Source organism: Protopterus annectens, chromosome 6.part0 (genome assembly GCF_019279795.1).
Source record: "Protopterus annectens isolate FY-2018-M chromosome 6.part0, PAN1.0, whole genome shotgun sequence".
Classification (NCBI taxonomy): domain Eukaryota; kingdom Metazoa; phylum Chordata; order Ceratodontiformes; family Protopteridae; genus Protopterus; species Protopterus annectens.
In genome coordinates, this window is record NC_056737.1 from 46,215,866 (window position 1) to 46,238,689 (window position 22,824).

Sequence of the window (22,824 nt, forward strand, 5' to 3'; positions counted from 1 at the left end):
ATTTAGTTTTAATTGAATATTAAATTGTTTAATTGATTGCAAGTAGCTATTTAAGTCAAGATGGCAGAATGGTTCAACAACTTGATAAAGCTAGGAATATGATTTTTGGTGTGGTGTTTTTACATTAAAGACCAGTTTGTGGATTTATTTGAACCTGGTGGTGTCAGCTCTGTGGTCGTCTACTTGTTCTTGGTCTTGCTCTTTGTTTTTACTGGTTTGTGTTACTGCGTTATGGCTGCTGAAGCGGACACCTTCGATCCGGTGGAGACACCAGGAATTTTGAAAAATGCTGACTCCGATGCTCCGGTAACTCGGGCGGAGTTCAATTCTGTCTTGACAGCTTTATCTGAGATTACAAAGCTCCTGAAACGAACGGAACTGGATGCGGATGTAGTGGTGGTAAGCCAGCAGCGCGCAGCACACACTACTAGCAGGCTTGGGGGAGCTTGTTCAGGCACCAATGCTTTTGGACTTACAAACGGCTCTGATGAAAATCTTAATGGAAGGCCAGTTTGCGATGTGGGACCAGGTCGAACTGAAAGGTCCAACGATATGGAGAGGAACAATGTTTCAAGAACTGATAAAAGACAGCAACGCAAGGACTTTTGTTTTGAGGACTGGATGGAGCGACAGTTCTCATTCACTAAAGGTACTGTTCAATCTAGTAAGACAAGTAACATCGAATTAGATCTTGATGAGTTAAAAAAGAAACTGTATGCCTTAAAAAACAACCAAATTGAAGTGGACTATCTGAAAGAATGCGTAAATGTAAAACGCATTCCAAAAGGCTTAAGAATTTTTAAGTTTCCGAACAATGTTCAAGCGGGAACACCGTATTATTTCAAATTATGTGATATTTTCAACAGGGCGGGGGTTGAAATGTTAACTGTCATGATTGAAGAGTACGAAGGGAAGCAGAAAGCTCTCACAAATGACTTGAATGTATTAAATAACAACATAGTGAATGATTCTAACTTTTTGTCAATTAAGCTTGATTATGGTAAAGCATTTGATGAGGTTGATGCATTTTGTAACAAAGTTATTAGTAGAAAAATACGTAAACTGGAGAGAGACTTACATGAATATAGGGAGGGGGTGTCTTATCCCCTATTTAGGCAACCTAGGGCTGACACTCAGAACATGAATAGCACAGAAAATTCTACATCTAATAACTGGGGGGGGGTGAACCACCAAGGAGAAGTGAAAGACTGGCTGGCAAAGAACGTAAAGGGTCGGTGCAGGATTTTCACCAACCTCCAAGCAAGGCAGTGGGGTGGAAGCAGAAGCAGCAAGGGCCACGTCATTGGAACACATGAGCTTTGTTATGGCTTTTGACACCTCAAGGGTAGGAGATGGGAATATGTCTGTAGTCAGGAACAACTTATCTCAAAAGAGAGCTGAAAAAATTAATGAAACAATAGTAAGCTCCAAGCATGGAGCATGCACTTTACATACAAAGTCTAGTTTCACTATTTACAACTACACAGAGACTGTAATTGATGATATTGCCTTTGATGTATTTACAAAAGGCTTGCATTTTGTTCCATCTAAAAACTGCAACATACCCCTCACTTTAATTGATGTCAGGTTATTTACTAGAAGTCTCAATTTACAGCATTTATTTAAACAGCAAATACGTACACCTTCTGATTTGGACAGAAAAAGTTTATACAATCCCCCCATGCATTTGTTAATCAAGCTTTTTGAGCAGTTGGTAGAAGATGAGCTTAGGAGCTTAAAGTACATTCAATCTGGCAAACCCAACTTTAAGCAAGTGGAGTTTGATTTTATTCAAATGTTAAAGAATGAAAAAATAAGGGTTATGAAACCCGATAAAGGGGGGGGCATTGTCCTAATGTATGAGAATAACTATGACGATTATCTTCATCAAATGTTACAGGATGACAGTCAATATACACCAGTTTCTAGAAATGAAGTGCATATTTTTTGGTCCAAGATTAAGTATTCTTTAAACGATCATTTATGGCAAGGGGTCATCAATGAAAAACTGTTTAATTTTTTATTCGTCCCGAAACCTAGGTCACCCATAATATTTGGGATTCCCAAAACGCACAAAGGGCTTGACCCTTTACCATTTAGACCAATTGTGGCGGGTAGTGGAGGTATAACAGAACCACTATCAAAATTTATTGAGCATGTAGCGAAAACATTTACATATTTGTTAAGCTATGTGTGTAGGGACTCTTGGGAATTCTTACAAAAGGTTCCCTGCAGCAGTTTTGAACCGGATATATTGATGGTAACCATTGACATAAAAGATTTGTTTCCAAGTATACCTCATGATACTGGATTGCAATGGTTTGGTGAATTTTTCATGAAGGAAACAAATTTGGGTCCAAATTTAACAAACTTGATTGTGGAGTTCATGGGTACAGTGTTGGAAAACAACATTGTATTTTTTAATGGAGAATTGTTCAAGCAGCTTAAGGGGGTAGCAATGGGGGCACCTTGTGCCACCATCTATGCCAATATTATTCTTCATAGATGGGAACATGAGAATGTATTTATACCCCTTTGGAACCAGCACTTGCTGTTCTATAGGAGGTTTTTGGATGACATATGTATCCTGTGGAAGGGCACACAGGATGTGTTATCGGAATTCCTAATTCATATAAATAATTCAACTAATTTTTTGAAATTCACTCATGCAATAGAATTGCATGAATTGCACTATCTTGATGTGAATTTATACAAAGACTACAGCAACAAAACTTTTCAATCGAAAATTTATCGCAAGGCCTCATTTTCAAACTCGTTTCTGCATTTCCAAAGTGCCCACCCTTTTGCTCAAAAAAAAGGGATTCTCAAAGGCCAGTTGATCAGGGCCTCAAGAATGTGCAGTACGGAGAAGGATTTTCACGTTGCAAAAAATGTTTTTGGAAAGGGGTTATCCCTTAGATTTATTTCAGGTTTTGCATAATGAAGTGAACAGCAAAAGAGGTACATTGTATTCCCCTTTATTGGGCAAAGAGCTCGTTAAAGATCAATTAGCTGTTGAAGAAGAAAAGAATAATGAAAAAAACAATGAATTCATGGGACCCAAATTCATATACACCTTTTGTAGTCAAGCAGAGGACATAGAGAGAACGATTACAAAATTTTGGCCACTTTTAACAGCACATGAAGAATTTAAAAACATTCTACCAAACAGACCAAAATTCATCAGAAAGAAGGGTGTTAATTTGAAGCACATGTTCGAAAGAAAGGCAAGGTTAGATAATGTTAAAACAGTTAACAACTACAAAAAAACCTGGCACATTTAAATGTGGAGCATGCCAACAATGCCATGCAATTTTGAATGGTAAAGGCATATACCTACCTTCTAGAAAGATGAGAGTTGATTCTCCCATGCACTTTACATGCAACTCAAGAGGGGTGGTTTATTTAGCTGTGTGCATGTTTTGCAAAAGTTTTTATGTAGGAAAGACAGAAAGGGAAATCAAGAAAAGAATGTACGAACATTTTTATGAGATGGGCAAAAATAAGGAAACAAATGCTCTCTTTAAGCATTCTCTTACATGTCCCAATAACAATTTCAAATTCATGATTCTGGAGCAGATCAGCAGGGACTTGAGAGGTGGGGATTGGGAAGCTACCCTAGAATATAGGGAGCTAGTGTGGCAGCTTAAACTAAATGCAGCAAGCTGGCCTGGTTTAAACAATACTATCAGCATAAAACCTATTTTAAAATTAAGAAGGGCCAGATTATAAATACATTTTATTACTGGCACTCCACATGGTTTCTCCGGTGGACTGTATTAGGATAGGAAACGGGTTCATTTGTTCAGGCACATGTTTTCCCATTCATTTTTCATCTCCTTGTTTTCCTTGTTTTAGTTTATTTCGATGCATTTCTGTTCACACCTGGATCTGCCTGTACACATATTTCTTTAATTGCACACTCATTCCACCGCTCAGGGCATTGTTTGTTAAGTTTATTTCAGTGATTATTTATTCACAAACATGCAACCATGCAAAAATATGAGTAAATGTTCTGCTTTTTGGTAAAAAGAATTTTTCATGTGTTCAATTTGCAGAAACATCAGCAACATTATTAACACTATTAAACAGGGGGTACAACAGTGGGTAACAAAAGGTTTTTAATTGTGAACATTGGGTTGTGAATGGATTTAAATGTTTAGTTACATTTTATTCATGCAGTTTTTTAATTATTGTACGCATTTAATTTAGTTTTAATTGAATATTAAATTGTTTAATTGATTGCAAGTAGCTATTTAAGTCAAGATGGCAGAATGGTTCAACAACTTAATAAAGCTAGGAATATCGTATTACGTGATTTTTTGGTGTGGTGTTTTTACATTAAAGACCAGTTTGTGGATTTATTTGAACCTGGTGGTGTCAGCTCTGTGGTCGTCTACTTGTTCTTAAAATTACTGCAGCTAACTATCTGTAGTTCATGACTATGGCCTGCAGCTCTACCCTGACTTAGGCCCAGTGAAGGGAGGAGGAGTGAGATACAAGAAGTAAAGAGTAGAGGTTAGCTCTGGGAGAACACAGTAAGTGGTCTATAGTGTGGTGTTCCAGTGAGGTGCAATTCTTAACCAGAATCTTGTTTGCTGCAGGGCCTTGACATTGCTCCAGGTAATTCAGGTTCTACTGCTGGCTTGGGCAGTGAAGCAGCAGGAAGAATATGGATTTTTTGCAGTCCCACTAGAAAAACATCCTCTGAGAGAAGACCCAGAAGTACAGCTCCTGCAATGGGGACTCTGAACAGTTGAAGGCCACAAGTTCAGCAGAGCATTTCAGATGTATGGAAGCATGCACCCACATCGGCTTATCATACTGAACATGGCACACCACTGTCCAGTCCACAGGCAAAGATGTTTATTTATTTTTTATTTATTTATTTACATTTGTTGACCGGGAGTGTCTGACTGGACGTAGGTCCATTTTCAGCAGAGGCCTGGGGAGAAAAGATCCACAGTTAAAATAAACAGACAGCAGTTACATTGGATTACATAGTGATTAACAATTTAAAATAGCAATTAATTACAAACATATTTACAGATGAAGAACATAGTACATCAGTAGACAACTAGAATCTTTATCTGCGAAGTACATAACAGTCATTAACAAATGTTACAATAAGAAGTTCCTGCTCTATAATAAGTACTACGCTTATGAGCATCTGAGCTTGCTATAATCAAGGTAGTTAGTGGGGTGGAAAGAAAGGTAGTGGTTGGATGGGGTGGGGGATATTAGAGTGGGAGTTGTAAGGGCATAGCCAGCATGTTTTTAGGTGCGATTTTAGTAAAGGTTTGAAGTGGGTGCATGATGATATGGTGGTAATTGTGGGTGGGAAGGAGTTCCATAATTTGGCTATGGTGCAAGAGAATAGTGCTTCACCAGCAGAGTTATTGGCTTTAGTGAAATGCAAGTGATTTTTGTTGTTGGATCTTAGTGGTCTGGTGGTGCGATAGGGATGGAGTAGATTCTGGAGGGATGGGACATTTAGTGGATGGTTTACTAGTTTGTGGGCGAGTGATAGTTGATACCATTGAAGGAAGTTCAAGCCAGCCCAGTTCAGCAAGTGAGAGACAGTGGTGACTATGGTAGGATGCCCCTGTGGCGAATTTGGAGATTTTGTTGTAGCAGGTCTCTAGCTTGTTTAGATCGCATTGCCTTAGGTTGGTATATACTGGAGAGGCATAAAGTAGGGTGGGGATAAGGTGGGAATTTGCTACTGAAATTTTTGCTGCTTTGGTGAGAAGTTGCTTATTTCTGTATGATGCTCCTAGTTTTTTTGTGGACTTTTTTATGGTCATGGATATGTGAATGTCAAATTTTAGTTTATTGTCTATTTCCACTCCTAGCAATTTGGTGTGTTCAGTTGGGTATATAGTGGTGTTGTATTTTGCTGTGATGTTAAAGTGAGAGTTGTTTTGAGTATGTTTGGTTGGTTGGAAGAGGATCAGTTTAGTTTTGTTTGGGTTGAGTATTAATTGGGCATGGGATAACCAAGTTTCAACAGAGGAAAAGGCTTCCTGTGTGACTTTTTGCAGTTTGGGTAGGGACTGGGCTGAGCAGATGATGTTAGAAGCATTCAGAGCATTTCCTTTCTCCCACAGGAAATGTGATCTTGCATTCTTCTCTAGTGTATTTAGTTTGTTGGTGTTGGAGGAATGGTTGGGCCAGTAGAGTATGGAAGCTTGATGGTCACAGTAGGGTGAAGGAGTATGACATAAACCAAAAAAAAATCATATATATTCTTTAAATAGACTCACTCTGCATTTTATTAGCATACAGCTTGTGCTACATAGGCATCTAGTTTGGAGTTCCTTTTAATTGATTCAGGGTAGTATTTATGTCAGGGGTAGGTGTAAGATATACATAAGCCACCTGCATCCAAGGAATGGTAAGAATCTGGAAATCTGTGTCACAAGGGAATGTGGAGCTGTGGGGTTTCAATGATAGATGCCATGAAGAAGGCCACATTAAGAGCTTTGCTTAACAGTGACAGTGTGCAGGGCTGGGAAGACAGGAACTCTGACCACAGACTAGGAAAGATACTGTGAACAAAGAACATAGACAGCTTGGATGGGAGAAGAGGCTGTCATGGGATGGGATACCGACTAGTAACAGGCCAGCCAGAAAGGAAGGCAGAAGCCAAACTCCAATCACTGTTCAATCCCTGACAGGTAGAGAGGGGGAAGTGAAGACACAGAACTCCAATAGATGCAAGATGATGGATGACTGTAATGTGACATTGATTATTACTGGCAGAGGCTGAGGGCATGTCCTGGTTGCTAGGATTATTAAGATGCTGGGTGGGAAGGCACAGCAGCATTTGTCACTGGATCAGTGGAAGGTCAGGGAAGATGCTGCATGTACACAGTACAGAGACAGGATTAGAGGGGCTGCACAAGTAGCCAAATTGTTTAGGGGCATCTGCTTTGGGGAAGAACCAATATAAGATCAACATACTCAGTGTTTAAGATGCACTCTTCCACTCTGAGTATGATCAACGAGTATGTCTATAGCATTGGAAGAAGACAACGTTTTTGGATTAGAATTCTTCATAATATTCTTTATGCATGAACTTCAGTTAAGAGCAACCTGGCTGTTTGTATATGTTTGCAGGGATGTCAGTAGGATATCATTCTTTGCTGATGTTTGGGTCTATCCTTTACCTTTTACAGGTGTTTAACCACTCGTTCTTTGTACCTGCACTCATACTTCACACACTGAGCTGAAAGGACATATGCAGTGTGACTTTCAAAGGTAATAACATTTCAACTGTTATTCATACAGCTCCTAAAGGGGCCTGATGATTTTCTTAACTCCCCCTCTTCCCATTTTCCTCAGATAAGCATTAGTGCAAAGCTGATGAAAATAAAAAAGCATCAGGGTATGTGAAACACACTTTTCTATTTTTACTAAATGTTTATTTCTTCATGAAACAAGTTTTCATTCTATACACAGTATATTGCTTTTTCTGTTTTCTTTAATATGAAAAATTGCTAAAAAAAATGACAACTTACCCTCCTCCTTCCTCAAAACTGCTGCTGATGGTATTGCTCTCCCTATCAGCATCCTAATTAACAGATCTTTAAAAGAGTCTTATGTACCCAAACTCTGGCGATCTGCCTTCATTCTACCTCAACACAAAGGAGGCAAAAACTACAATATCTCTAATTTCCGCCCAATTGCCATACTCTCACCATTATCAAAAATACTTGAAAAATGTGTCCATCACCAACTTATGCCTTTTTTAACTCAGAATCTCCTCTTAACTCCCACCCAGCATGGCTTCCGCCCTGGCCACAACACCACTACCACCTTACTATCCTTCTTAGACACAGTAAATCGAGCACACGATTCTGGATTTCTAGTAGCCACAGTACTGCTAGACCTTTCCAAAGCCTTTGATACCATCTCCCACAAGCACCTTCTCTTTCATCTCTCCAACCTTCATCTCTCCCCTGATACCCTTTCCTGGTTCTCCAGCTACCTATCTGACAGATCTCAAGCTGTCAGATGGAAGAACTCTACCTCCTCTTTCTTGCCAACACCCACCGGTGTTCCCTCAGGGGTCCATCCTCGGACCCATCCTTTTCAACATTTTCATTAACAACCTTCACTCAATCATCCCTGATACAACAGTTATCCAATATGCAGATGACTCCACCTTAGTCTGTGCCGCCTCCAACCTTCCTGAACTATTGACTAAAACTCAAACAGCTTTTTGCACTACGGAAAACTGGATGCACCAAAACCATCTCTCACTCAACTCTAACAAATCTAAAATTCTGCTGTTTCCTCCCTCCAGAAACTTCTCCCTCGACAAGAATGCTTTCAAAGTCCTTAACCAAAGCAACTCTGCCATAGAAGTGGTCCCTTCCGCAAAACTCCTCGGCATTACCATAGACGAACACCTTAAATTTGATATCCACATCCAACAAAACATCAAGAAAACCCATCAAAAGCTAGGCATGCTCTATAGAAATAACTGCTTTCTCTCCAACACTGCAAGGCAAACTATTGCTAATACCTACCTCCTACCCTCTCTATTATATGGAGCCCCTCTACTAACTAACATATCTTCTTCCAACACCTCTAAACTCGAAACTTGCTATAATAAAATCTCCAAATTCGCAACTAAATCCAAAACCTCTACTCACCACTGCCTAACCCTACAATCTCTGAACTGGCTGGAACTCCCAAACCTCCTAGACTATTTCCAACTAACCACTGCCCACAAATTAATATTCTATCCAGATAAATGCCCAGCCTTAAAAAACATCCTTCCCCCTTACATCTCAACCAGATCTTTGAGATCTGAACACCAAAATTTAATCTCTGCCCACAAACCCAAACGCCCTGCAGGCCAACACCTTCTCTCTTTCACTGTTGGCAAAAAATGGAACTCTCTCCCTCCTTCATTCAGGACTACACCTAACTCTGAATCCTTCAAAACCCTACTTTTCTCTTACCTATCTACTAAACGTAAATGCTCCTGCTTTCACCCTACATAACTATCTTAAGAATTTCCCCTTTGAGCTCTTCATTCTCCTGCTTTTCTCTGCACTATTACCTCTTTTCTATTATCCTAATTAAACCTAAGCTAACATACTCAGACTAAGCATCCTCTCTCTCTTGACTTCAAGTATTGTATATATTGTAAATATCAAGTAAGTCATATATACTTATTGTCCAGTCAATCTAAACTTACTGTCCCGAATGTAAATGCCTACAAACTATGCTACCTATGTCAAAATTGTATTTCAATGCCAATTTATCCCCTGTACCTGATTGCATATATGTATTTTCCACTGCATTATGTAACCTTTGTATCCATTAATGTATGTACTTACCATTGCATTGTGTAACCTTGTAACCATATTGCTTATTGGAGCTTTTCTCCCCGAGCCTCCACTGAAAATGGGCACACCACTGGCCCAGTGGACTTCCCCGGTAACCAAATTGAAATAAATAAATAAATAAATAAATAAATAAATAAATAAATAAATAAATAAATATAGTACAGTTATCAGCAGTGGACAGTGCTAATTGCTGATGGTAACGTGCAGACACTTTTAGGTGGCAATGAGTAGAGGGGTAGCTAAATGTAAGTTATGTCCAGTTTTTTTGTGGCTCTGCTAAAAACATTGATGATTTAGCATAAAATGTGTTTACATGATATGACTAATTGTAAGAGCAGTGATAGTTATGCAGAGGAAGTGAACCTGAAAAGTTTCTTATAAATGGAGTAACCCACAGGTGAAGGACTTAAGAATTATCTTCGTTGCCTTTGTAAATAACTATCCTTGGTATTTTTTTATGTTAATGATAATAATGGAACTGCTTGTGATGTGTCTGCTGTTGTATTCCTTAATTACATCATTTTCATCCATATAGTCCATGTTCCTTAACGGATAATTAATGATTGCATAAAACATTTAGCCTATATGTGTAATTACAAATATGATTATATTTAAAATGACAGAGTAAAATTGTTAAATGGCACTATCATTGGAATCTAACCTTTCCATGACCTGCATTCCATACAATAGCAGGTACATCCACTGTCAGGTTTTGGTTACCTGCAGCACTAGATTCAAAGCGACCGACATCCAGATATATAAAAGAGTTTTCTGATGTTACTTGCCAGTTTACAATGCTGAGCACTGCTGGGGGGTCACCATACATATCAAAAAATACTTCTTCCCCATTTTTATTCCAAAAGTGAATGTTCTTAATATAGTGGAAAAGCTGCAAAGAGAAAACCAGCAGTTAAATATGATGGCTGTAGTATTTATTTGTTATTTTCTCCATCATTTTATGGTATAGTATAGCATATCATAATATACTATAGTATAATATAGTTTAGTATAGTATAGTATAGTATAGTATAGTATAGTATAGTATAGTATAGTATAGTACAGTATAGTATTGTACAGTACATTGCATTACAATATGGAATATATTATACTGCGTATGTGTAATGTTTTGCAGTTCTAGTTTACAACTAAGGGATTTAAACACTTAAACAAAACTGACACAACATGTGAGAAACATAGTTATATAGTGCTACTGAAGGCAAAGTTCTCAAATGAAGGCATAACAAATAACACGCAAATTATTGGTGACACACAGTACCACACAAAACAAATCACATATGCTTAAGATCTTATATGTAATCTAACTTAACCAATGAAACAAGCACAATCAGTGACCTCACAAACACACAGCACAGATGGCACATCCATGAAACATGCATGCATGAGTCACGATGGACTCAATTCAAAAGTTCATAAGGCAAAACTCCACACATTCCCGTATGCTAGCATAAGTGACTCCATAGCGAGACTCACTAATGCAGCAGTCACCAGGCAGTTGAAAGCGATGGCCACATCATATCTCCTCTCACTTGTACACCAACCATCCAAAGCTTATCACTTTCCCTAGAGCACAGACTTAACTTCATGCTTCAAGAGGCAACATACAAACCTTTTGTAAGAACTGTTAACATATTTCAGATGTCATCTCATCTTCAAATTTAATAAAATGTTTCTCTCTGACATCTGAACCCTATTGCAGATTTATGTATCACCCTCACTGAGACATACTTTTTCTTCTTACTGTGGTATAATGTTCCAGCTACAGTAGTTTAGGAAGACCATTAGTGACCACTGATACTTCAATATGACCTTCCCATTTTTCCACTTTGGACAGTTAACTGTCTATCCTTCCTCGTTGTTAGGCAGACTGTTATCACTGTCACCATCCTGACACATACACTTAGGCTAGTCACCTTACAATTAACGATCTTTGCCTGGTTGTGTCAAATGCCTTACTAAAGCATATGGATGCCTTACTAAAGCATATGTAAGTTGTACACATTGTCTGGCTGTGTCAGATGGAATAAAATCCCAGTCCAGGTTAGGCAGAGTCCCTCATTGACTCTCTTCAAGAGGAATCTTGATGAGTGGATGGGAGATCGTAGGTTTACCCCAGGTATCACTTCTGTGTCACTGTTAGACAGAGGGACAGTATACTAACCTTGAAAAAGGGCATAGCAAAATTAATTTAAAATGGGTGGCGAAAGCCAAACACACTCTGGCTATGCTTATAAATGCCCTAGGGCAGATAGCCTAGTATGAACCTATGAACCTATGAACCTATAAAGCATATGCAAGTTGTACACATTGTCTGGCTGTGTCAAATGCCTTACTAAAGCATATGTAAGTTGTACACATTGTCTGGCTGTGTCAGATGCCTTACTAAAGCATATGTAAGTTCAACACATTGTCTGGCTGTGTCAGATGCCTTGCTAAAGCATATGTAAGCTGTACACATTGTCTGACTGTGGTAGATGCCTTACTAAAGCATATGTAAGCTGTACACATGTCTGGCTGTGTCAAATGCTTTACTAAAGCATATGTAAGTTGTACCCATGGACGTTCTTTTCTATTGGTGCTCAAGTAAACAAGCCAACAAGATTAATCTGTTATTACATCTGTGGTGCAAATTATGCCTTAAGCTGTGTGTCCCCTTAGCATCTAAATAGTTAACAGTTCATTCTTTTTGAAGTAACTCTACCATTTTCCCCTAACTACCAAATAGATCAGATGAATTTATCATTAGCTGGCTGACTCTGATACACTTCCACTTTTATGTACTTGTTAAAAAAAAAATATATATATATATATATATATATATATATATATATATATATATATAATTTATTTTTTATTACTAAACTCATTTTTTTTTCAATATGCCTCTTTTATTGTACTGTAATTGTATATGGAATTAGCCTGTATACCTCCCTTTTTTTCTATATTAAGTAATGTACCTACTTGCTATTTTGAATTTTACACTGTATTGAATGCATTTCATATTGTATTGACTTCTGTCCTCTCTGTATTATTTCTGTATTATCCAATTTTGTATTTGTATACACATCTGTCCTGCAATTTTATTATCATGTGTGTCATGGAGCTTTTCTCCCCGGGCCTCTACTGAAAATGGACATATATCCAGTTAGACTAGCCCGGTCAACAAATGTAAAATAAATAAAATAAAATAAATTATGAAAAGAATCACATTTACTTTATCAAATCGCTGGGTACCACATTATGCACAAATGATCATTTAAAATACAATCCATTCAAGTTATTAGAGTTCCATTTAGTTATTCAGACATTTGTGATGAATTCTATCATGCCACTTTCTTTGTGTATCATTGTCTGGTAATGTTTTTAACAATTCTTCCTTCATTCTGTGAGTTGCCTGGCACTGACTCACTCCACAATGTTAAATGAAACTTGATTTTTATAGCTGACTACAAGCTTTCATTAGAAAAGTATGTTTGCATTGGATGGCTGATTCTGATATGTTCTGTGTAGCAATATTGGTACAAGATATTACTGTTTGTTTATTGTTTGGGTGGGTGTCCTGAATCTCATATAAATATTAAATGTATGTTTTTTGATGCAGGACAATTTATTGTTTGGGTGAAGGTACTGGCTGTATTATAATTGTTTAGAAGTCATTCCTAAGAAACCATCTTAAACTTTTTTAATTAGGTGCTCTGATTTTACTGCAGATGTAAGATTGGCAGTTTGTGACCTTTTGTATTGCATTGTCTTATTTTTCCATAACTACATTATATCATGTCAAGGTACATTGTGAATTAACCAAATTATATCAAATATGATATCTAGTGTGTTAGTAGTATCATGTCAAGGTACATTGTATATTCACTAAATATGACATATATCACATTTAGTGATATTTGTCATATTTAGTGAATTGTAAAAAAATCTACTGCCAATCATTAGCAGACCGGAGTTCTGCTGTGGCGACCCTTAACCAGGAAAAGCCGAAAGAAGAACAACATGACAAATATCATAATTAGTGTGGTATTAGTATAACCCAGCCACTGGGGATGCACAAGCCAGTGCATTTCTTTGTGCCGGTCCCAAGCCTGGATAAATGGGGAGGGTTGCATCAGGAAGGGCATCCGGCATAAAACTTCACCAAATCTTTTCATGCAATCACCAGTTATTATTTCCATACTGGATTGGTCGAGGCCCGGGTTAACAATGACCGCCACCAGTACTGTTAGCCAACAGGGTGCTGGCGGAAATTATGCTACTGTTGGCTGAAGGAGGAAAAGAGGCGGAAGGCATGGCCGAAGGCAGGAAGAGAGGAGAAAAGCTAGGACTGTGGTAGTTAGGGTTGGAACTTTGAATGTTGGCAGTATGACTGGTATAGGGAGAAAGCTAGCCGATATGATAGATGGAAGGAAGGTTTGTATATTGTGTATGCAAGAGACCAGATGGAAGGGGAGTAAGGCTAGGTGTATCAGATGTGGGTTCAAATTGTTTTATCATGGTGTGGATGGGAGGAGAAATGGCATAGGATTTATCCTGAAGGAACAGTATGCTAGGTGTGCTTTGGAGGTGAAAAGGGTGTCGGATAGAGTGATGTTTATGAAGCTGGAAATTGACGGTGTTATGATTAATGTTCTTAGTGCATATGCTCCACAAGTTGGGTGTGCAATGGATGAGAAAGAAACATTTTGGAGTGAATTGGATGAAGTGGTGATGACTGTACCCAAGGGTGAGAGAGTGGTGATTGGAGCAGATTTCAATGGGCATGTTGGTGAAGGGAACAGTGGGGATGAGGAAGTGATGGGTAGGTATGGTGTTAAACAAAGGAATGCAGAAGGTCAGATTGTAGTGGATTTTGTGAAAAGGATGGACATGGCTGTGGTGAATACATATTTTAACAAGAGAGAATAGCATAGGGTGACATACAAGAGTGGAGGAAGATGCACACAGGTGGATTATATCTTATGTAGGAGGGCCAGTTTGAAGGAGATTGGAGACTGTGAAGTGGTGACCGGAGAAAGTGTAGTTAGGCAGCATAGGATGGTGGTTTGTAGGATGATGTTGGTGATCAAGAAGAGGAGGATGAGTGTGAGGGCAGCACCAAGGATCAAATGGTGGAAATTGAAAAAGGGTAATTGTGAGGTGGAGTTCAGGGATGAGTTAAGACAGGCACTGGGTGGCAGTGAAGAGTTACCAAATAGCTGGGTAACTACAGCAGAGCTAGTAAGGGATATGGCTAGAAAGGTGCTTGGTATCACATCTGGACAGAGGAAGGATGACAAGGAGACATGGTGGTGGAATGAGGAAGTACAGAAGAGTATACAGGCAAAGAGGTTGGCAAAGAAGAAGTGGGATTGTCAGAGAGATGAAGAAAGTAGACAGGAGTATAAGGAGATGAGGTGCATGGCAAAGAGAGAGGTGGCGAAGGCTAAGGATAAGGCATATGAAGAGTTGTATGAAAGGTTGGACACTAAGGAGGGAGAAAAGGACCTGTACCAATTGGCTAGACAGAGGGACTGAGCTAGGAAAGATGTGCAGCAGGTAAAGGTAATAAAGGATAATGAGGGAAACATACTCACAAGTGAGGTGAATGTGTTGAGGAAATGGAAAGAGTACTTTGAGGGGTTGATGAATGAAGAGAATGAGAGAGAGAGAAGGTTGGATGATGTAGGGATAGTGAATCATGAAGTACAATGGATTAGCAAGGAGGAAGTAAGGATAGCTATGAAGAGAATGAAGAATGGAAAGGCTGTTGGCCAGATGACATACCTGTGGAGGCATGGAGGTGTTCAGGTGAAATGGCAGTTGAGTTTTTAACCAGATTGTTTAATGACATCTTAGAAAGTGAGAGGATGCCTGAGGAATGGAGAAAAAGTGTTTTGGTACCGATTTTTAAGAATAAGGGTGATGTGCAGAGATGTAGTAACTACAGAGGGATTAAATTGATCATTCGCAGCATGAAGTTATGGGAAAGAGTAGTGGAAGCTAGCTTAAGAAGGGACGTGATGATTAGTGAACAGCAGTATGGGTCCATGCCGGGAAAGAGCACTACAGATGGGATGTTTGCTCTGAGAGTGTTGATGGAGAACTACAGAGAATATCAAAAGGAGATGCATTGTGTTTTTGTAGACTTAGAGAAAGCATATGACAGGGTGCCTAGAGAGGAGTTGTGGTATTGTATGAGGAAGTCAGGAGTGTCAGAGAAGTATGTAAGAGTGGTACAGGATATGTACGAGGGTAGTGTGACACCGGTGAGGTCTGTAGTGGGAGTGACGGATGCGTTTAAGGTGGAGGTGGGGTTACATCAAGGATCAGCTGTGAGCCCTTTCTTATTTGCAATGGTGATAGACAGGTTGACAGACAAGATCAGACAGGAGTCCCCATGGACTATGATGTTTGCAGATGACATTGTGATCTGCAGTGAGAGTAGGGAACAGGTGGAGGAAACCCTGGAGAGATGGAGATATGCTCTAGAGAGAAGAGGAATGAAGGTCAGCAGGACTAAGACAGAATATATGTGTGTGAATGAGAGGGAGGCTAGAGGAATGGTGAGGATTCAAGGAGTAGAGGTGGCGAAGGTGGATGAGTTTAAATACTTGGGGTCAATAGTTCAGAGTAACAGTGAGTGTGGAAGAGAGATGAAGAAGAGAGTACAGGCAGGATGGAGTGGGTGGAGAAGAGTGTCAGGAGTAATTTGTGACAGACGAGTACCTGTAAGAGTGAAAGGGAAGGTCTACAAGACAGTAGTGAGACCAGCTATGTTATATTGGTTGGAGACAGTGGCATTGACAGAAAGGCAGGAGTTTGAGCTGGATGTGGCAGAGTTAAAGATGTTAAGATTTGCACTGGGTATGACAAGGGTGGACAGGATTAGGAATAAGTATATTAGAGGGTCAGCCCAGGTTGGAAGGTTTGGAAACAAAGCCAGAGAGGCAAGATTACGTTGCTTTGGACAAGTGATGAGGAGGGATGCGGAGTATATTGGGAAAAAGATGCTAAGGATGAAGCTACCAGATAACAGGAAAAGAGAAAGGCCTAAGATAAGGTTTATGGTTGTGGTGAGAGAGGACATGCAGGTGGTTGGTGTGACAGAGCAAGATGCAGAGGACAGGAAGAAATGGAAACAGGTGATCCGCTATGGTGACCCCCAATGGGAACAGCCAAAAGAAGATGATAAGTGTGGTATTAGTATCATGTCAAGGTACATTACATAGTCACTAAATATGACAAATATTGCATTTAGTGTGGTAGCAGCACCATGTCAAGGTATATTGCATATTCACTAAATATGACAGACATTTCATTTAGTGTGGTGGTAGTATCGTGTCAAGGTACATTGTACAGTGGATATAAAAAATGTACACACCCCTGTTAAAATGCCAGGTTTTTGTAATATAACAAAATGAGACCACAATAAATAATTTCTAAACTTTTCCCACCTTTAATGTGACCTATAAACTGTACAGTTCAATTGAAAAACAAACAAATCTGTTAGGGGAAAAAATATAAAAAATAAAACATGTACAATTAGCTGGTTGCATAAGTGTGCACACACTTAAACTAATACTTTGTTGAAGCACCTTTTGATTTAATTACAGCATTCATTCTTCTTGGGTACACACCTGCCATCATTTAAAGAGACTCTGATTAACCCCAAATAAAGTTCAGCTGTCCTAGTAGGATTTTCATGACATTTACTCATTTGCCTGCTACAGTAAAAAACATGGTTTGCAGACAGCTTACAAAGCATCAAAGAAATCTCACTGTTGAAAGATATCAGTTAGGAAAAGGGTACAAAAAATTTTTCACAGCATTGGATATACTATGGAACACAGTGAAGACAGTCATCCAAAAGTGGAGAAAATATGGGACAACAGTGACATTGCAAAGAACTGGACATCCCTCCAAAATTGATGAAAAGACAGCATGAAAACTGGTCAGGGAGGCTGCCAAGAGACCTACAACAACACTGAAGGAGCTGCAGGAATTTCTGGCAAGTACTAGTTGTGTACTACATGTGACAACAATCTCCCATATTCTCCATATGTCTGGACTATGGGGTAGGGTTGCAAGATGGAAGCCTTTTCTTACACAGAAAAACATCCAGGACTGGCTAAAATTTGCAAAACAATACATCAAGTCTCCCAAAACCATGTGGAAAAATGTGTTATGGTCTGATGAGACCAAGGTTAAACTTTTGGCCACAATTCCAAAAGGTACGTTTGGTGCAAAAACAACACTTCACATCACCAAAAGGGCACCATCCCCACAGTGAAACATGGTGGTGGGAGTATCATACTTTGGGGTTGCTTTTCTTCAGCTGGAACTGGGGCTTTAGTCAAGGTGGAGGGAATTATGGACAGTTCCAAATACCAGTCACATTTGACCCAAAACCTTCAGGCATCTGCTAAAAGACTGAGGATAAAGAGGAATTTTACCTTTCAACATGACAATGACCCCAGGCATACATCCAAATCAACAAAAGAATGGCTTTACCAGAAGAAAATTAAAGTTTTGGAATTGCCCAGCCAGAGCCCAGATCTAAATCCAATAAAAAAATCTGTGGGGTGACCCTAAAGAGGGCTGTGCACAAGATATGCCCTCACAATCTGACAGATTTAGAGTGCTTTTGCAAGGAAGAGTTGACAAATATTGCCAAGTCAAGATGTGCCATGCTGATAGACTCCTACCCATGAAGACTGAACATTGCAATTAAATCAAAAAGTACTTCAACAAAGAATTAGTTTAAGGGTGTGCACACTTATGCTTATTGTACGTTTTTATTTTTTATATTTGTTTCCCTAACAGATTTGTTTTTCAATTGAATTATACAGGTTATAGGTCAAGTTAAGGGTGGGAAAAGTTTTGAAATGTTTTATTTTGGTCTCATTTTTTTATATCACAAAAAACTGGCATTTTAACAGGGGTGTGTACACTTTTTATATCCACTGTATATTCACTAACTATGACAAATATTACGCTTAGTGTGGTAGCAGTATAGTGTCAAACTACATTGATTCACTAACAGCTACATGATGCAATGTTAGTCGGTATTCATTAAGTGGCTGTACATGATGTGTAGAGTTGCTAAACAAAGACAAATGGCAGAATATTCTAATGAAAGCATAAAGAGACAAACAACCTGCTAATTAACCAATTCAACATGATGGGGCTATTCAGGAAGCTATAATTGTATACTGCCAGTGTAGGCTTTTGCCCTGTACACCAAAAACCCTTTGGAATACAGGCACAATTATACTTTAAAAAAACATGTTAGGGGTTGCTGCTGCTATTATTATGCTGTATGTGCAACAGGCTTTAAAGCAGGTGTTGCTGCTGACACCAGACCTCAGACAAGAAGAAGAAGGGTGTTTAGACCCCGTTTGACTTATCATGGACTGCATGACACAGAAATTGCTGAGAGATACAGGGTGGACTGAGAAACACTGGAAGAAACATGCAACCTCTGCCACCCACATCTCAGTCTCCAGGGAAATCATGGAAAACCCATCCCAGTGGAAACAAAGGTATGTTTAGCATTATGTACACTAACTACTCACACTTTCCAGAGACCCACAGAGATATATTAGGGGTGTTACAGGTATCAGTGTCAAGAATATTATATCAGTCTTTAAATTCAATGCCACTACATGCAAGGGATCACATTTCTTTCCCATGTACCCTACGGGAGAGAGCAAAAAACATACAGGGATTCTATGCAGTAGCATATTTCTCGGAAGTGCTGAGGGACATAGATTGAAAACACAGAAATAAAAGCCCCACCTGGGGAACAGGAAAGGAGGTACATCAACAGAATAGGTTACCACTGTATAAACAGTCAGGTTGTCTGCAATGCCCAAGGGATCATCTACAATATCTATGCAGGTAACCCAGGCAGTTTTCATGGCTGTCTCTCTCTCTCTCTCTCTCTCTCTCTCTCTCACACACACACACACACACACACACACACACACACACACACACACACACACACACACACACACACACACACACCTGTGAGCTGTTCACCAGGTTTGCTTGGCTTGATATTCCTCAAGGGCAAATTGTAATTGATGCAGGTTATGCACTTGAGACCTCGATCAGGACACCCATGAGAAATCTACACACCGAGCAAGGATATAAAAAGGTGCATGCTCAAACCAGGAATATCATAGAACATGTGTTTGGATTACATAAATCAAGGTTCCAGTGTCTAGACATATCAGGAGGTGCACTGTAGTATAACACAGTAATATCTGTTGAAATACTTACAATTTGTGCCATGTTACACATTATAGTTCAAAGGAAACTCAGCTTCAATAAGGACAGCAAGGGGCAGGACCACAGTTTCAAGCACCAAAGACAGGGCCAGTAGCAGTAGGTACAGATGAGGGGTCTGAGGGAGAACCACCAGCTGCAGATGGTGCTGACAGATTGAGATATGCACAGTATGCCCTGGCTCTGGCTAAGAGGAAAAGGATAGCACATACATTCATTACCTAGCTCAAAGTCTAAGATCCCACACACATACACATAGGAAGACTGATGCCTTTCAGACACCACAGTCTTTACTTAACCATGTAATGGCTGTGCTCTGATAGCGTCAGACAGGGACAACCTCCAAGGATACAATTTGTACCTACAGTAAAGACAAAGTAAGTGTGGAACCTTTAAAGAAAAAAAAAAACATAAATAACTGATTACTCTCATATGGAAATATGTATATGCACCTAAGCAGTGCATTAGTCTGAGGTGCACATTTATGTCAGTGATATCTCCACTGTCCAATTTTTGCAATATACAGTTACATATTAGAAACAATAGTGCGCATCAAACATTTCAGACCACCGTCTACAAAACACGGAACAGGTAAATAATACCCACCTATCTACAACTATACCAGGAAGCAAGATTAAAGTACCTAATGTTGCCACTGCTGTAATGACAATGCTAACTGAAATACAATGCAGTTTAACAATTATAGAAGAACTTTTTCACAAATGAGTATTAGCAAGAAATCAACAACTTTTCTTCTGTAATGTGCATAAGCAAGCATTACCTATTCTCTGTGTGCATCAGACACGTATGCAACTCTAAGTCACAAAGACATGTGCAAAGGGCAGTGAACAGTCAGCATCATTGACTGTACAGTGTGGGGAGGGGGTAGGATGGCAAGGCTGACACCAAAGAAGTGAGTGTGTGCAAGTAAGGTGAGAGACAAAAAATATAAGAAATGGAAGAGAGGTTGAAATACAACTTTGAAAAGTGAAATAAACAAGGTAACAAAACAAATTAGACATAGTATGAGACAAGATCAAGAAAAAATTGATGAAAATTTATATAAAGATATTGAGCATAATAGGGAACCTTTAAGACATTGATAAACTGTGTGTTGATTCTAAAATTTATTCTCAGACACAACAGATTATAGATATATTTACAAAATCATATGCAAAATAGTTTGGCCTGACAAAGGGGGATATAAGTTGCCCTAGTGACATCCAGGTAACCTCAGAAACTGGAATTAAATTATATTATATTGAAAATGAACTGAGCAAACTGGATCCAAACAAAGCATAGGGAGTAGATGGAATTAGTAATAATGACCTGAGAAAACTTCAGCAAGAACTCATACTTCCATTATATCTATTATCTACTAGTTCATACAAATATGAGGAGAGTTTTCAAGATTGGATACATGCATTTATTAAACCCATCTTTAAGAGAAAGAGGAGTAGGACAAACCCTGAGTCATAGAGACTCTTAAGTCTACTTTCATTTTATGGAAAAATAATGGAGAAGGTAATATTGGAGAAATTATTGTCTGAATTGGATAGTTTGGGACTTCAAACCACATATCAGCATGCATATGTTGAAGAAAGATCTATTACCACCTGTGACATGATGTTCTATAACAATATAATAACAGCTATGAATGACAAATTGTGCTGTGATGTAATTTACATAGATTTAACTTCAGCATTTGACAGGATCATACACAAAACATTGATCAATAGATTAGAACAATTAGGTATCGATGTGCTCTTACTGCGGTGGTGGTGCCGCGGTAGCGTTGTCACCTCACAGTAAGATGTTGTCCTGTTTGATTCTCAGCTAGAGCGTCTTCAGTGGGGAGATATGCGTAAATAGGCATACCTTCGTTGAAGGTTGTGCATCAAGGCTGGCAACTCAGCACGTAAAAATCTACTGCCAATCATTAGCAGACCAGAGTTCCGCTGTGGTGACCCCTAACCAGGAAAAGCCGAAAGACACAACAAGGTATCGATGTGCTCTTGATACGTTGGATAGCCGCATGGCTTACAAATAGGACATGGCAAGTATCATACAGCAACTGGACAGATGAAATTCTTGGTTACAGTCAGGGTGTCCCTCAGGCCTCTGTCCTAGGCCCTTACTTATTTATATTGTATCTTTCAGACCTAACTTTTTCATCTGAGGTGTTTTACAGTCTATATTCAGATGACCTGAAATTGGGTAAACTGATTACATGTGTTACAGATAGGGCATGTCTGCAAAATATCTTGACTAAATTGACCTTTTGGGCACAGGAGAATAATATGCTGATAGATTCAGCAAAAGGTAAGCATATATTTGGGAGACATAAACTAAAAGGTGAATATTTAATACAGCACATGGTGATTTTAACTGTAGATTCATTTAAGGACCTGGGTATATGGGTAGATCCAGCTTTTAGTTTTTCTAATCATATCAACCAATTGGTTAATGATAATTACAGAACTATAGGTTGTACAAAAAGATTTATAAAGTCTAGGAAATCAGAAATGATGAAGTCATTGTTTGTTAGTTACATTATACCCAGACTTGAATATGGAATAACAATATGGAAACCTTATAAGAAAAGAAGCATGAGTAAACTGGAAAGAGTGTAGCAGAAACAGCCTGGACACATTGTAGGAACAAGTATTTTGGTACATTGGCAGGTTAGAAAGGCATTATTGCTCATGCATGAAATATTTGTATGTATGTATGTATCTATTACAGTATACAGTGTGCAGTGCCAGTAACAACAGATGGATAGCACTCAACAGTAGTGTTTAGATAGTTTTCATGTGTGTAAGGTGATATTAGCAAGTGATTTTTTTTTTCAGTGTGTGTGTGTGTGTGTGTGTGTGTGTGTGTGTGTGTGTGTGTGTGTGTGTGTGTGTGTGTATGTGTGTGTGTGTGTCTGCATGACCACAATCAAGCACTGTGCTAGCACTATGGCCTGACATCTTGGACAGTTGTGAGCTATGCATGGTAGATTAGTCAATTCAACATTGTTGCCCCCCCGGCCACAGGATCACCTGTGCCAGGAGTTGCACTTCTACTTCCATGGTAGTCGCTCTATCTCTTCCGATGCCCTGGTGAAAAATGCCTGTGCCTCCAATACACCCCTACACATGTGTCTGGAGGCATCCTA

At 39.1% G+C, this 22,824-nt stretch overlaps 1 protein-coding gene across 1 annotated transcript in view; it reads right to left on the minus strand.

The window, feature by feature from the left end:
- Window positions 1-2,997: 2,997 nt before the first annotated feature.
- Window positions 2,998-22,824, minus strand: part of LOC122803761 (extracellular calcium-sensing receptor-like) — a 158,203-nt gene continuing 138,376 nt past the window's right edge. Inside the window, exon 4 of the mRNA XM_044073452.1 lies at window positions 2,998-3,012. Coding sequence (XP_043929387.1) covers window positions 2,998-3,012 — 15 coding nt within the window. The remainder of the gene's footprint in view (window positions 3,013-22,824) is intronic.